The following is a 17,543-nucleotide window of genomic DNA, read 5'->3' as shown; positions in this document are numbered from 1 at the left end:
ACCACTGCTTCATTAAATAACTTCATCTCCGCCATACAGTCAGAAGAGGGGATGTTCATAGATGACAGCATAATGTTAAGCACCACTTACAACTTCTCAGCTACTGAATCAGTCAGCATTCAAATGTAGCAAGATCTAGACAACATTCAATCTTAGTCCTGTAGGTGACAAGTAACACTCACGCCATTAAGACAATGAGGTAATCACCTTTTGACATTCAACAGCATTACCATTGTTGAATCTCCTGCTATCAAGATGTCTTGTGAACGAATAACGAGGAGATAAGACTCCTTGGACAACATTTATTCAAAGGTAGAAGACAGAGGGTGGTGGTGGAGGGTTGTTTTTCAGACTGGAGGCCTGTGACCAGTGGAGTGCCACAAGGATCGGTGCTGGGTCCTCTACTTTTTGTCATTTACATAAAAGATTTGGATGTGAGCATAAGAGGTACAGTTAGTAAGTTTGCAGATGACACCAAAATTGGAGGTGTAATGGACAGTGAAGAGATTACAACAGGATCTGGACCAGATGGGCCAAAGGGCTGAGAAGTGGCAGATGGAGTTTAATTCAGATAAATGCGAGGTGCTGCATTTTGGGAAAACAAATCTTAGCAGGACTTATACACTTAATAGTAAGGTACTAGGGAGTGTTGCTGAACAAAGAGACCTTGGAGTGCAGGTTCATAGCTCCTTGAAAGTGGAGTCGAGGTAGATAGGATAGTGAAGGCGGCGTTTGGTATGCTTTCCTTTATTGGTCAGAGTATTGAGTACAGGAGTTGGGAGGTCATGTTGCAGCTGTACAGGACATTGGTTAGGCTACTGTTGGAATATTGCATGCAATTCTGGTCTCCTACCCATCGGAAAGATGTTGTGAAACTTGAAAGGGTTCAGAAAAGATTTACAAGAATGTTGCCAGGGTTGGAGGATCTGAGCTACAGTGAGAGGGTGAACAGGCTGGGGCTGTTTTCCCTGGAGCGTCGGAGGCTGAGGGGTGACTTTATAGAGGTTCAGAAAATTATGGAGGGCATGGATAGGATAAATAGACAAAGTCTTTTCCCTGGGTTCGGGGAGTCCAGAACTAGAGGGCATAGGTTTAGGGTGAGAGGGGAAAGATATAAGAGAGACCTATGGGGCAACTTTTTCACGCAGAGAGGGTGGTACGTGTATGGAATGAGCTGCTAGTGGAAGTGGTGGAGGCTGGTACAATTGCAACTTTTGGATGGGTATATGAATAGGAAGGGTTTGGAGGGATATAGGCCGGGTGCTGGCAGGTGGGACTAGAGTGGGTTGGGATACCTGGTCAGCATAGACGGGTTTCCATGCTGTACATCTCTATGACTCCATGACTCCATTCCTCAAGCATCATAATTACGAATACAGATCATCTGGTCATGATCACATTTCGGTTTTTAGCAACTAAGAGAACTGATTGCTTCAGTCCCTAAAACAGTGACCGTACTCCAAAAGTACTTCAAAACCTGTGAAGTGGTTTGGCATATCTAGAGGCATGAGGCGGCCTAGCAAAGCTAAAGTCAGTGGAAAATTGGGAAAACACTACTTTGGTTGAAGTCATACCAAGCAGAAGGGAAGAGGACTGTGTTCTTTGGAGCTCAATAATCTTAATTCAAAGACATTACTGCCAGGATAGCCATCTTCTGCAAGCTCATCCTTCCATCATAAGTTTCAAAGAGGAGTGTTTTAATGACGACAGCACAATGTGAAGCATAATTTGAAACATACATCCATATACAGCATTCAGGCATGGGCTGATAAATGGTGAATAATATCGCACACATAGGTACTAAGCAATAGTCATCTCCAACAAGAGAAAGTCTAACCATCGCAGCTTGACATTCAATTGCACCAGCATCACTAAAGCACACACACAACCCTCCCCCCATGCTGGAGTTTCCACAAACTAGAAACTGAATTGAACCAGCCGTACAGATAGTTGGTCAGAGGCTGGGAATATTGCGGTGAGTAACTCGCCTCCTAACTCCCTGAAGTCTTTCCACTATCTAAAGGCACATGCAGGACTGTGATGGAATTCTCCCCAATTGCCTGGATTGATGGAGTCGCAAAAATGATCACGAAGCTTGACACAATCCAGGACAAAATAAATGGTACCCCTACCACCACTGACACATCATGACATCTACATGATGCACAATAGTTATTTACACAGTCTCATACAACAGCTCTTGTCATACCTCTACCACCTAGAAATATATTGTTGTTCCTTTAGTGTTGTTAGTTCAAATTCCTGAAACTTCCTTACCAATGGTACTGTGGACCATAAGATTCAAGGAGGCAGGTCACCATCACCTTCTCAAAGACAATTACGGACGGGCAAGAAATGCTGGCCCAGCCATTGACACCCAAGCCAAATATATGGTCTGGAGTTACAAGTACTTCCCTGAAGGACATTAGTGAATCAGATGGGATCTTATGACAATAGATGATAGTTTCACAGTTGCAATGACTGAAATGGCTTCTAATCCCAGACTTGATTCATTGAATTTAAACTCCAGCAGCTGCTGTGGTTGGATTTGAACCCAATGCCCCAGGAACTACTAATCCAGTGACACTATCATCATGCCACCATCTCTTCACCCTGGCCGCCCTTTCCACTTGCAGGGAACTGATAATGGACAGGTTAGATATTGATTTGCTTACACATGCCAGCAGCGTCCTCTAGTTGCAGTGTTCTGGACGAGATGAAACAGCTCATCGTTGTTAGCAATAACTAGTCACTTTGATAAACTGCTGCTGAATTGTGCTTTAAGCCAGTTTGAACTTCCTGAGACAGACAGCATTCCAGTTGAATTAAAAATAAACCTTACCCTGTGCATCTCCAGGAACTCAGCCGAAAGGGACCAGGGTGCATTTCTCACAACCTCATCAACGTAGCGGCAGTGCCTGACTGCATCATACCGCTCAGCCTCGTTCATTACCGTGAAGCCTTTGAACTGGTGGGTCAGGTCATCATTGCACACTGCAAAAGGTGAGAAGAAGACAAGGTTCAGTTAGGCTGCTTAAAGCTTCAAGCTTGGCCTCAGCGTGCTAACTCACCTGAACTCTGCTCAAAAATCTGGAATGCTTATTCCAGGTAAGGTATCAGAGGACGTTGGACCGGAAACCCAGAAACCACAAGTTCAAGTACCACTGTGGTATTAAATTAGTCAAATCCAAGTGTTGGCACTAGAAAGTTCAAGCAGTATCCTGAGACTACAGCTTCTAATCCAACTTGCAATCCAGAACAGCCTAACTTTTCTCTCAATTCAGTTTCCAAAATCCAGCACCCTTGGGAAATAGGCCAGACCACATTTAGGATTTTCCCAAGATTTTAGATTACCCATAATGGGGCAGAGAGCCAAGGACCAAGGGAAATGCTGATCTTAAAGTGCAGCAATGAAGTCAGGTTCTGGGTGCTCGTACAACTCTAGCTGAGTGCATCCTCTGGCAACAACCCAAGAACAGTCTTTTTAATCCCATGCTTTCTTCTGTTCTAGAAGGGCAGCCAGTTCTCATATGATAAATTGCCCAATTTTCTGCCAACTTCTGCTTTGGGACAAATGGATTTGGTATAATGCTCCTACTGCATGGACAGTTTCATTGAGAATAAGTCTATTTCTAGTATAGCTTTCAAGTGTCAAGGCCACCCAGGCTTCCTTCGCCCATTTTACATTGCAAACAAAAGGAGCCTCAAATTTCCAGCAAGGCCATCAAAGCAGGTAACAGTAACTGGAGAATTAATTCCTGAGATTCGTTTTAGAGATAATCAGAAGAAGTGTTTTTTGATTAATTTTTAAAAATTTTCTCCTGGGATCTTTTGCCAATTAACATTAAATGTTCGATATCTGATTACCGATCTCCTCCTGCCTGTGAAACCAGCTTCGACCCATCAACTCTATCAAAACCCTTCAGCTTCTAATGTTCCTAAGAGTGATGATAACCAACCACCTGTTCTGGACTCCCCATGCAAATGTGATGGTCAAGGCGGCAAAGCAATGCATCTTCTTCCTCAGGCAGCTCAGGAAATTCGGCATGTCCGTAAGGGCCCTCTCCAACTTTTACTGATGCACCATTGAAAGCATACCGGCCTGGTATGGCAAGTGCCCTGCCCAGGACTGTAAGAAACTACAGAAGGTTGTGTGCACAGCCCAGACCATCACCGAAGCTAACCTTCCTTCCAGGGACTCCATTTACATGATTCATTGGCACAGAAAGGCTGCCAACATCATCAAAGACCCATTGCACCCCGGTAAACATCTCCTGCAACTCCTTCCATCAGGCAGAAAATACAGAAGCTTGAACTCACACATGCTCTCACACTAGCAGGTTCAGGAATAGCTTCTTCCTGGCTGTTATTAGACTGATGAAGGGAATGTCTAATTGCAAATAATGCTGATCTTGCCTAGCACACACACTGTGCGACATAATGTTATGCCTCTAATCATTTTTTTCTCCCGACCCTAGGATCTGTATATTCTTGCTTACTATGATCTGCCTGTGTTGCTCATAAACAAAGATTTTCACTGTACTTAGGTACACATGGCAACAAATCAAATCAAATCAAATTAAATCAATTCAATTCAATCTCCTCTTAGCTTTCTTTGCTGTCAGGAAAACAGCCCCAGCTTCTATAGTCTCTCCCCATCACTATATTAGATGGTAAAGAGACTGAAACATTGAAGAGATTGAAGGGTCAGACTAAATTTCCTGGTCAGCCAACCCCATTTCCTTCGACTAGTGCTGAAAAGACAAATTCCAATTGTTAATGAATCAGAAACAGATAATATTGGAAAATTAAAATAGACCATTCAGCATCCAAGACAACGCCAGGAAATTAAAGTACTTTAATAGGCAATTTTGTACCTTCTGAAGTGTGGCCACTAATGTAATTAGGAAACATACAACCAATTTGCATACAGCAAGTTCCCAGGGCAGCAATGTGATAATGACCAAATAACTGTTTAAGTGAGATTGGTAGTGGGATGCTTATTAGCCGGGACATAAGGGAGAATCCCCGATCCTTCTTCAAAATCCAGGCCATGTGATCATTTACATCCACCTAAGGAGGCAATTAGATTCCTGGTCTAAGACCTCATAACAAAGATGGCACATCAGACAGTGCTGCACTTCCCTAAGTACTGGAGAGTTTACCTGGATTACGAACTCACAAGCTTCCATCTTAGGTGGGAGAGAGCTACACTGCAAATTGACGCTGCTGACATAGAAACATAATGTTTTTAATTTCTTTTCTCCAGACTGCTGCTGAATGCCAAACGCCAAAAGCAAGAACCAAAGCAAGTGAACCTTCAGCTGGACTCCTCATTCCAGCCAATATTTTTTTTTATTTCAAAAATATACTTTATTCATAAATACTTTGATCTATACACTGGACATGCCATACATTCTATTTCTTTGCATATCGAAACAGAGTAATCATTCCTATTTATAGGTTGGTATGAGTACATTTTGAGCTGAGGTGCCAGCAGAGCCCAAATGACTGCGTGGGCCCCCTGTTCTTCTTAGGCAGGCAGATGTTACATGGTGGTCTTCACCCACCACACCTTGGCGGCAGCTGCCCCAAGCTTCAGCGCGTCCCTCAACAAGTAGTCCTGGACCTGGGAATGTGCCAGTCCGCAAAACTCAGTCGGGGTCAACTCCTTCAGCTGGAAGATCAACAGGTTTCAGACCACCCAGAGAGTGTCCTTCACCGAGATGATGATCCTCCAGGCGCAGGTGATGTTCACCTCGGTGTGCGTCCCGGAGAACAGGCCGTAGAGCAAGGAGTCCTGCGTCACAGCGCTGCTCGGGATGGACCTCGACAAATACCACTGCATTCCTCTCCAGACTTCCTCTGCGTAGGCACATTCCAGAAGGAGGTGTGTGACAGTCTCGTCCCCCCTGCAGCCGCTTCGAGGGCAGCGTGCGGTGCGGCAGAGAGTCTGGGCATGCATAAAGGATCTCACAGGCAGAGCCCTTCTCACCACCAGTCAAGTAACGTCTTGGTGCTTGTTGGAAAGTTCTGGCGATGAGGCATTCTGCCAAATGGCTTTGACAGTCTGCTCAGGGAACCGCTCGACAGGATCCGCCCTCTCCTTTTCCCGAAGGGTCTCAAGGACACTACATCCTGACCACTTCCTGATGGACTTGTGGTCAAAGGTGTTTTTCTTCATAAACTTCTCCACGAAGGACAGGTGGTACGGAACGGTCCAACTACTTGGAGCGATCCGCGGCAGCGAGGCCAGGCCCATCCTTCGCAACACTGGGGACAGGTAGAACCTCAGTATGTAGTGACACTTGGTGTTTGCCAGGGATCCACGCACAGCTTGATGCAGCCACACACAAAGGTGCCCATCAGGGTGAGGGTGGCATTGGGCGTGTTTTTTCCCCCATTGCACCGGTTTTTGTACATTGTGCCTCCTCAGACCCGGTCCATCTTTGATCTCCACATGAAGTGGAAGATGGCCCAGGTGACTGCGGCGGCACAGGTTCTGGGGATAGGCCAGACCTGTGCACATATAACAATATTGAGAGTACCTCACACCTGATGACCAGGTTTTTTCCCGCGATGGAGAGCGACCGTTGCCCCCATCTGCCTAATTTCTGTCTCACCTTCCTGATCCGCTCCTCCCAGGTCTTGGCGCACGCCCCAGCCCCCCCTAACCAAATACCCAGCACCTTCAGGTGGTCAGTCCTGAAGGTGAAGGGGATAGAGGATTGGTCGGCCCAATTCCCGAAGAGCATGGCTTCGCTCTTGCCTCGGTTTACCTTGGCCCCCGAGGCCAGTTCAAACTGGTCACAGATGCACATGAGTCTGTGCACGGACAGCGGATCCGAGCAGAAAACGGCGACGTCATCCCTATACAGGGAGGCCATAACCAGCAGGCCCCCGCTGCCAGAAATAGTCACCCCTCTCAGGCTCGCATCCTTCCTGATGGACTTGGCAAATGGCTCTATGCAGCACACAAACAAGGCAGGAGAGAGAAGGCATCCCTGCCTGACTCCAGCCAATATTTTTTTTTTTTTTTAATTTCAAAAATATACTTTATTCATAAATGATTTGATGGTCTGTACATTGGATCATGCCATACATATGTCCATATTTACAAACACAGATTCGACTTTATTCTTGTCCTTTACAATCCTGTGCATTTTTTCAATCTTGTATATATACATATATTTGGCTGAGGCATCAGCAGAGCCCAAAAAAACGTCTGTATGGGCCCCCTGTTCTTCTTTCGGCAGGCCGATCTTACACGGTGGTCTTTCCCCACCGCGCCTTGGCGGCAGCTGCCCCAAGCTTCAGCACGTCCCTCAACACGTAGTCTTGGACCATGGAATGTGCCAGTCTGCAACACTCGGTCGGGGTCAACTCCTTCAGCTGGAAGATCAACAGGTTTCGGACCGCCCAGAGAGCGTCCTTCACCGAGTTGATGATCCTCCAGGCGCAGTTAATGTTCGTCTCGGTGTGAGTCCCGGGGAACAGGCCGTAGAGCACGGACTCCCGCGTCACGGCGCTGCTCGGGACGAACCTCGACAAGCACCACTGCATTCCTCTCCAGACTTCCTCTGCATAGGCACATTCCAGAAGGAGGTGTGTGACAGTCTCGTCCCCCCCGCAGCCACTTCGAGGGCAGCGTGCGGTGCGGCAGAGAGTCCGGGCGTGCATAAAGGATCTCACGGGCAGAGCCCTTCTCACCACCAGCCAAGCCACGTCTTGGTGCTTGTTGGAAAGTTCTGGCGATGAGGCATTCTGCCAAATGGCTTTGACAGTCTGCTCAGGGAACCGCTCGACAGGATCCGCCCTCTCCTTTTCCCGAAGGGTCTCAAGGACGCTACGTGCTGACCACTTCCTGATGGACTTGTGGTCAAAGGTGTTTTTCCTCATAAATTTCTCCACGAAGGACAGGTGATACGGAACGGTCCAACTACTCGGAGCGTTCCGCGGCAGCGAGGCCAGGCCCATCCTTCGCAACACCGGGGACAGGTAGAACCTCAGTACGTAGTGACACTTGGTGTTTGCGTACCGGGGATCCACGCACAGCTTGATGCAGCCACACACAAAGGTGGCCATCAGGGTGAGGGTGGCATTGGGCGTGTTTTTTCCCCCATTGCACCGGTCTTTGTACATAGAGTCTCTTCGGACCCGGTCCATCTTTGATCTCCAAATGAATTGGAAGATGGCCCGGGTGACTGCGGCGGCACAGGTCCTGGGGATAGGCCAGACCTGTGCCACATATAGCAATACTGAGAGTACCTCACACCTGATGACCAGGTTTTTTCCCGCGATGGAGAGCGACCGTTGCCCCCATCTGCCTAGTTTCTGTCTCATCTTCCTGATCCGCTCCTCCCAGGTCTTGGCGCACGCCCCAGCCCCCCCGAACCAAATACCCAGCACCTTCAGGTGGTCAGTCCTGACGGTGAAGGGGATAGAGGATTGGTCGGCCCAGTTCCCGAAGAGCATGGCCTCGCTCTTGCCTCGGTTTACCTTGGCCCCCGAGGCCCGTTCAAACTGGTCGCAGATGCACACGAGTCTGTGCACGGACAGCGGATCCGAGCAGAAAACAGCGACGTCATCCATGTACAGGGAGGCCTTAACCTGCAGGGCCTCCAGTCCAGGGCCCTGATGGAAACGGTCAAAGACGCCAAGCTGCACGACGTCTTCAGCGCCCCTGCAGACGGAGCGCAGCGTAGATACACCTGGTCACGGGCAGACGGGTCTATCCGCTCAAGGATAGATTACCTGTTTGTGTCCCGAACGCTCTCGGTCAGATCCACCGACGTCAAGCCGGTGTTCTTCTCTGACCACTGCCTCCTGCTGGCCGACTGTCACCTACAGGACGAACAGCGGGCGGGCAAGGGAACGTGGAAACTGAACACTAAGCTGTTGACCCCGGAAAACATCGAAGAGCTCAAGAGGGATTACGTAGGTTGGAGAACCGTGAAGCCCCTCTTTGAGTCTCCAGCGGACTGGTGGGAAACGGTAAAAGGGAACATCAAGAGGTTCTTTATCCTCAAAGGTGTCCAGGAGGCGAGAGAGAGGCGGGGAAAACTGTCCCAGCTCCAGGAAAGTATGCAGAACCTGCTCCTGCTGCAGACGATGGGGGTGGATGTCACGGAGGACCTCAAGGAGGTGAAGGGCCAGCAAGCCTCGCTCTTTGCCTCGGAGGCCTCCAGGATAATCTTCCGGTCCAGGGTCCGCTCGGTGGAGCAGGACGAGACGTGCTCACGTTTCTTCTTCCAGAAGGTGCACAAAGAGAGCTCGGTGCTCAGCAGCCTGAAGAAAGAAGATGGCTCGGTAACGTCATCTCAGGCTGACGTCATGAGGATCAGCAAATCCTTCTACGCCAGCCTGTATGACTCGAAGCCGACCGACAGCGCGGCCTCCCAGTCGTTCCTGTCCTCTATCACGGAGGTCCTAGATGACGGAACACGAGAGAGGCTGGACCAGCCGCTATCTCTGGATGAACTGACCAAGGCCCTCGAGTCCTTCGAGAAGAATAAAACTCCCGGAAGCGACGGCTTACCGGTCGAGGTTTATTCCGCTCTTTGGGACTTGATCGGCCAGGACCTGCTGGAGGTGTATGTCAGTATGCTCCGGGCAGGTACCATGAGTGAATCCATGAGGAAAGGCATCATCACCCTCGTCTACAAGCGGAAGGGGGAGAGGGAGGAAATTAGAAATTGGAGACCGATCTCACTGTTAAATGCAGACTACAAAATCCTGTCAAAGGTCATCGCCAACCGGGTCAGGTCTGCTCTGGGATCGGTGATCCACCCGGACCAAACCTGTGCTGTACCGGGCAGGAAGATCTCTGAGAGTCTCGCACTCCTCAGGGATACGATCGCCTACGTGCAGGACAGGGGGGTGGACACCTGCCTCATCAGCCTGGACCAGGAGAAAGCCTTTGACAGGATATCGCATACATATATGAGGGATGTCCTCTCCAAAATGGGCTTTGGGGAGGGAATCGGAAATTGGATCAGACTGCTCTACACCAACATTGTCAGTGCAGTCTCAATCAATGGGTGGGAATCAGATAGCTTCCCTGTAAGATCTGGAGTCAGGCAGGGATGCCCCCTCTCACCCGCCTTGTTTGTGTGTTGCATAGAGCCATTTGCCGAATCCATCAGGAAGGATGCGAGCCTGAGAGGGGTGACTCCAGCCAATATTGATTCATCTCCAGATAAACATAAAGGAAATGAGAACATATACATATATAACATCTCTCACTGCCCCAGCACATCCCAAAGCACTTCCCAGTTGTGCATACTTTCTGAAGTGCAACCATTGATAGTTTGGCAAACTTGACAGCTCAAATATGCATAGCTACATACCTCCCCTAGGTTCAGCAAAAGACAAGTTGTATTCTGCAGCATTGTTTGAGAAAGGAATGTAGGCTCCAGGAAATTATTTGCCACTTTCCATGCAAATGAGGAGGAATAGGTCATTCAGCCCCTCGAGCCCATTCTGTCATCTGATAAAATCATGGCTACCCCAGCTGCAAGCTCAAATCCATTTTCTTGCCTACCACCAGTGACTTGTCACACCCCCCTTGCTCATCAAGGATCTACCTACCTCTACCTTAAAAATCGTCAACGTTTCTACTTCTCTGCCTTTCAGAGAGTTCCAAAGCCACATGACCTTCTGGGGAAAAAGAAATTCTCTTGATCTCTGTCTTGAATGAGCTCCTCTATTTTTATAAAGTGACTTGTGGGTTTTCGGCAGGTGCTCCAGTTTCCTCCCAGAGTCCAAAAGATGCGCAAGTTCAGTGGACTGACCAAGCTAGATTGCACACAGTATCCATGCAGGTTAGGTGGATTAGCCATGGGGAATATGCAGGGTTATGGGGATTGGGTCTGGGTGGGATGCTGATCAAAAGGGTTGGTGTAGACTTGATGGGCTGAATGGCCTATTTCTGCCCGGTAGGGATTCTATGACTCCTTGTTCTAGATTCTCCTCAAAGCGGGACATATCCATTTGACAGGCAACATGTCAAGGCCTCTCAAGACCTTACATAAATGCAAAATACTGCGAATGCTAGAAATCTAAAACAAAAACAGAAATTGCTGGAGAAACTCAGCAGGTCTGACAGCATCTGTGGAGCCAAAGTAGAGGTAACAGGTCGGGTCCTGTGATTTGAAGGATCACAGGATCCAAACTTTTAACTCTGCTTTCTCTCAACAGATGCTGCCAGACCTGCTGAGTTTCTCCAGCAACGTTTGCTTTTGTTAGGTATACATGATGCCAGAGATTGGCCTTTGACGTCTTGCCTACCATCATGTCAGGGTTAGTTTAGCATTCTAAGAACAAAACATATTTCCTCAAACAATAATGGTAATAGGGTAGCGTTATGCCCAATAAATCTTTGGCATTAGATATACCACAGTGATTCTTATCACCTACCCTTTGTTTCTATATACTAGAGTTCCCTTTGTACTTACAGAGGCTAGTTACTACTGTAACACTCAGGTCACACAGAAAATTCCAAGTTAAAAAGTACAAAAATAATTTAGTTTTAAGGAGGACCCCTTTTTCCAATATAAGTCAATCAGTAAGAAGTATTAATAAGACAATAAACATTCACAAGGATAATCCTTACCTCCTACGATTAGATGAGTGTTTGGGAAAAGACTCTTGGCCTGCATCAGGGCCCGTGCATGTCCCGAGTGAAACAGATCGAAGATTCCATCAGCATACACTCGAACTGGACGATCCACTGAAGCAGAAGAGAGATTTTCATTTGCACAGTGTTTCATCTTATTGTCATCATCATCATCTGGTTCCATTAATTCTCAGTATGTGCAGAATGGGCCAAGTGTCCTTCTACTATGTTTCTTCACTATATGATTCTTGGAGTCTGAATGCCATCAGTACACCCAGCATTTGATGCCCAGTCTTCTTCTCTTTTGAGGTGGTGGTGGTGAGCAGCCTTCGTGAAACTTCCGAGGGCACTCGCTGCTGATTTGGAGTGGTGCACAGGAACAAAGGAAGCAAATAGTAGGACATTTGGCCCTTTGTGCTTCTCCATCATTCAATAACAGCATGACTGATTGCGATTCTCAGCTCCACATAGGCCTGACTGAGCAAGGATGCCGGACGTAATTGTTAATTAGGACAGTGTTGCAGTTTCATGACAATAATTGATAAAAAGTTGCTGTGATGGAATATGAACTTGGATCTCCTTTGCCCTTCCCTTGGAATTATTAGACCGATAACATAACCACTACACGACTGGACCAAGGGATTGACAAATGTTGCAACTTCTCCATCAGTGAACAAAAAAAATTATTTCATTTGGTGGTTCCCAGTACATTTTTAAAAAAATATTTAAGACAGTGGGAGCATTGCTGGTTAGCCCAGTATTCATTAGGTAAAAGGAAGGACTGCAGATGTTGGAAACCAGAGTCTAGATTAGAGTGGTGCTGGAAAAGCACAGCAGGTTAGGCAGCATCCGAGGAGCAGGAAAATGCGACGTTTCGGGCAAAAGCCCTTCATCAGGCTCTATTGCCTGATGAAGGGCTTTTGCCCGAAATGTCAATTTTCCTGCTCCTCGGACGCTGCCTGACTTCTTGTGCTTTTCCAGCACCACTCTAATCTAGGCCCAGTATTCATTGTCTATCCCTAATTACCCTGAAGACGGTGCTGGTGAGCTGCTGTACATTAAACTAAAAAGTCAACAGCTCTCTGCATCCCCACAGCCTCGTTACCAAATCAAAATTCCCTCGCAAGTTTGCTTACCCATCTCAAATCTCCATTGCTTGACATAGAGTCTGGTCAGAATAACACAAGAACAAGAGACCATGATTTTATACCCCTTATTACTTTTATCTGCCAAAATTCAATTGCATTTCTGAAACAATCATCTAACTCACAGTTTCAACAGTTTTCTGAGGTGGTGTTTCCAAAACTTTTTATCAAAAAGTATTTTCTGCCATCACCATTGAAAAGGCTTTGGGTTTATGTCCCCTTGCACTGAGCTCCAGCCATCACAGAAAATGATTTTTCATGTACCCTATTGAATCCCTCCATTCCCTTCACTGTGTCAATTTGATCATCATCCCTTCTCTATTTAAGAGAATGCAATCACATCTGTGCAACCTATGGTCATAATGCAATCCTTTTAGCCCCAGCACTATTTTAGTGAATCTGCGACATATTCTCCACAGTCAGGTTATTGTTCCTGGGGTCTGGCGTCCAGAATAAATGGAATTATTCCAGGAGCAGTCTATGCTTTAAATTAGACAACTTCCCCCTCCCGCCTTATTCTTCCACAAAGTATATTTTGGTGAAGGAAAGAGAGGGCAGCAAGCTGTGGACAATGGCAGTGCTTTCCATACTCACGGGGAGTCCCAATCTTTGCTTCTTCCAATGTCACACGTTCATATGGCTTGCTGCTCTTCACTCCATTCTCGTCTGCAAAGGGTGCCGGCTGCGAGAGGGTCTGCAATGGAAACAGTGCAGAGGGGGAACCCGGTCACTGGCAGGACTCCACTTCAGGAATTAGAATTAACTAACTGGCCTTCAGGACCCCAGGGAATTGCCCAAAGAAAGGGACTCCATTACTTGAATCCACTAAGAGTCAACTCCGCAAAACCATCACTCTCAGGAACACCATCAAGATGCAGCCAGACAAGAAACTGTGGGAGCTGCCCTCCTGTCAGCCAATCATTAGCAGTGCCAAGCAGCAAAAAAGCAAGTTTGGAGTGATCATAGGGTAGTTTCTTCAAGGAAGGCAAAAGGCCATTGAGGAGAGAAACCTGTGATGCTAGAGACTGACAAATACTGATAACAGGCACTGTACTCTAAAGACTTGCACAGTAAATTAACTTTCCATCTTTTGTGCTATAAAAGCATCAGGAGGTTACTGTCAGTCACTGACAAGTTCTCCTCACCTTCATCTGTGTTGACCTTTTTCATGAAGAGGGGAGGGGTGACAGATTGTAAAGTTGAGGTATTGGAACTGATGCTTCAGTTTACAGCATTGGTAAGAGCTCATTTAGTGAACAAATTCAATATTGTGTGAAGTGCCCTGGGAAAGACAGAGGAGTGATCCAATTGTAAGGTCAAAATAAGAAGCAGAGAAACAATTTTCTCAAATGAGAAGAATCAAGAATAGGATGGGGGGAATAACCTTAAAATTAGAATTGAGCTACTCAACAGTGATATTGGGATGTATTTCCTCACATGAAGAGTACTGGTAACCTGAAACACACGTTTTCTCTCTCTCTCTCTCTCTCTCTCTCTCTCTCTCTCTGAATGGATTGTGGATGCAGAGGGTCAATAGAAACTCTCAGGACAGAACAATGTATTTTTTGTTAGGTAAGGGTTTTCAAGAATATGCAGCAATGGCAAGTAAATGGACCAATCAAATTAAATGAAGACACAGACTTAATAGGTTGACGGTTTTTGTCCAAGCCTTTCATTGCTACGTCTAGATTGGTTGAACTAACCTGCAACTGATAACAATCAGGAAAGCAACTCATCAAGAACCAATAGATTGAGAACCTGATCAGCAAAGGGTCACACAACATGTTAAATTACAACAGGAGGGGTTAAATTTAAACAGAGAATGAAAGGACAGGTAGAAAACTATCTCTACAAAGCAGATAGTTAAAGACCAGATTTCCCTCATGGTAGCGCCTGATGTAACATAAATCGATAAATTATTTTTAAGGGTATTAAGCATCCATTAATTCAATCTCCCGGTGGACAGCAGTCACCATTGACTAAAAACTGAACTGGACAATCCCATAAACACTGGTAGGTCAGACATTAGAAATCTTCAGCAAGTAGTTCACCTCCTGAAACCCCAAAGCCTATTCAACATCTACAGATCCAGTGGAGAGAATCAGAAAGAGCAGCAAACCTGAAATAAACAGGAGAACCAGGGAGAAGATAAGTAGATGCCAATGCTTGGGACACTTCACTTAGTGAAGAAGAAAATCGAGAGCTGGAGCGAACTTGGGTATAGAGCTTGAAAAAGTGAAAGAAAAACAAAATCAAACCATAACATTACCAGACCATTCAGTCCATCAAATCTACTCTTCCATTCAATGAGATCACAGCTGATCTGACAATCCTCAATTCCACTTTTCTGCCTTTTGCCCCCATCGCCCTTGATTCCCTTAAAGATTAAAAATCTGGGAGTCTCAGCCTTGAACATAATTAACAAACCAACTTCTACAGCATTCTATGGTAAAGAATTCCACAAATTTACTACCTTGGGAGAAGATACTCCTCCTTAAATGGCAGCACCTTATTCTGAGTTTATGCCTCCTGGTGCTACACTCTCCCAAAAAGGGAAACCCTTGTATTTAGAACATAGAACATAGAAAAATACAGCGCAGTACAGGCCCTTCGGCCCTCGATGTTGCGCCGACTGAAGCCTACCTAACCCACACTAGCCCAATAACCTCCATATGCTTATCCAATGCCCGCTTGAATGCCCATAAAGAGGGAGAGTCCACCACTGATACTGGCAGGGCATTCCATGAACTCACAACCCGCTGAGTAAAGAATCTACCCCTAACATCTGTCCTATACCAACCTCCCCTTAATTTAAAGCTGTGTCCCTTATAACAGCTGACTCCATACACGGAGAAAGGTTCTCACTGTCAACCCTATCTAAACCCCTAATCATCTTGTACACCTCTATGAAATCTCCCCTAAACCTTCTTTTCTCCAATGAGAACAGCCCCAAGTGCCTCAGCCTTTCCTCATACGATCTTCCTACCATGCCAGGCAACATCCTGGTAAACCTCCTCTGCACCTGTTCCAGTGCCTCCACATCCTTCCTTTAGTATGGCGACCAGAACTATACACAATACTCCAGATAAGGCCGCACCAGAGTCTTATACAACTGCAACATGACCTCAGGACTCCGGAACTCATTTCCTCTACCAATAAAGCCCAGTAGGCCATATGCCTTCTTCACAGCACTATTTACCTGGGATCCTCTTGGTGACACTGACTGCCACACTGTCCCTCGCTCCTCTCGGTGACGCTGACTGTGACACTGTCCCTCTCACCTCTCGGTGAGGCTGACTGTCACACTGCCCCTTGAATCTTGTATGTTTCAATAAGGTCACCTTTCTAAACTCCAATTTTCACTTTTTTAAACTCCAATTAGGCCAGGTCTAACCTACGCAATCCCCTCCTCATTCCTGGCATCAACCTAGTAACCTTCTCTGGATTGCCACCTACGCCAGTATATCATTCCGTAGATAAGAAGCCCAAACCTACTCTCAGAATTCCAACTGTGGTTAGACCAGTGCCTCATGTAGCTTTAACAAGATTTCCATACTTTTGTACTCCACTCCTATTGAAATAAAGACTAACATTCCACGTGCCTTCCCTATTAGCTGGTGAGCGCATATGCTAGCTTTTTGGATTAATGCACAAGGATTCCCAAATCCATCTGTGCTGCAGCTTTCTGCAGTCCTTCTCCATTCAAATAATGTTTAGTTTCTCTATTCTTCCTGCCAAAATGCTCACAATCTCACATTTACCCACATTCCATTCCATCCGCTCTCATGATTAACCAGAGTCGAAAAGTGTGGCTCTGGAAAAGCACAGCAGGCCAGGCAACATCCGAGGAATAGGAGAGTCGACGTTTCAGGCATAAGCCCTTCATCAGGAATGTCTCTCATACTTAACAAGTTGACTCTGCAATTACTTTGTCATCCTCGCTATTTGCCTTCTCACCTATTTCTTAACTGAGTGACGGAAGTTGGCCAATGGCTCGTTTGCGATACTGAGATACCAATAGCATGAGTTCTATTTCCATACCGGCTGAGTTTACCATGATAGACCCTCCTCCTTCTCCTCACTCTCACCTGAGGATTGGTGATCCTCAGGTTAAACCACCACCTGTCATCTCACTTTCTCTGATGAGAGAGCATCTCTATGGTCCTCTGGAGCTATTTTATGCAGTTCGGTTAGTTCGGTTGGCTGGACAGCTGGTTTGTGAAGCAGAGTGATGCCAACAGAATGGGTTCATTTCCCAGACCAGCTGAGGTAACCATGAAGGTCCTTTCACCTTAATCTCATGCCTCAGCAGAGGTGTGGTGACCCTCAGGTTAAATTCACCACCAGGCACTGACAGAAGAGCTTTGGTCCTCTGGGACTATGGTGTCTTTACATTGTTTTTGTCATTTGCAAAAGTAGCTACCAGTATTCATTTCTCAAATCTAAAATCATTGATATATATTGTAAGTAGCTCTGGTCCCAGCACTGATCTCTACAGCACTCCACAAATTACAGGTTGCCATCCTGAAAATAGTCCCCCTATCTCAACTCTGTCTTCTATTAGTTAAAGTCAGAAGTCATGTGAAACCAGGTTATAGTCCAACAGGTTTCTTTAAAATCACAAGCTTTCAGAGCGCTTCTCCTTCATCAGGTGGACTGTCCTGAAAGCTTGTGAGTTTAAATAAACCTGTTGGACTGCAACCTGGTGTCACGTGACTTCTGACTTTGACCACTCCAGTCCAACACCAGCATCGCTACATCATGGCTTCTATTAGCCAGTC

General features: G+C 46.5%; 1 protein-coding gene across 2 annotated transcripts in view; it reads right to left on the bottom strand.

The window, feature by feature from the left end:
- Nucleotides 1-17,543, bottom strand: part of pcyt1aa (phosphate cytidylyltransferase 1A, choline a) — a 57,970-nt gene that overhangs the window by 21,109 nt on the left and 19,318 nt on the right. For both annotated transcript variants that reach the window (XM_072572140.1, XM_072572141.1), the window contains exons 3-5: nucleotides 13,357-13,456; nucleotides 11,615-11,731; nucleotides 2,843-2,994 (exon numbers count right to left, since the gene is read on the bottom strand). In XM_072572140.1, the coding sequence (XP_072428241.1) occupies nucleotides 2,843-2,994; nucleotides 11,615-11,731; nucleotides 13,357-13,456 (369 nt within the window). The remainder of the gene's footprint in view (nucleotides 1-2,842; nucleotides 2,995-11,614; nucleotides 11,732-13,356; nucleotides 13,457-17,543) is intronic.

This window comes from Chiloscyllium punctatum, chromosome 6 (genome assembly GCF_047496795.1).
Source record: "Chiloscyllium punctatum isolate Juve2018m chromosome 6, sChiPun1.3, whole genome shotgun sequence".
NCBI classification, from domain to species: domain Eukaryota; kingdom Metazoa; phylum Chordata; class Chondrichthyes; order Orectolobiformes; family Hemiscylliidae; genus Chiloscyllium; species Chiloscyllium punctatum.
This window is presented reverse-complemented; position numbering and strand designations above follow the sequence as displayed.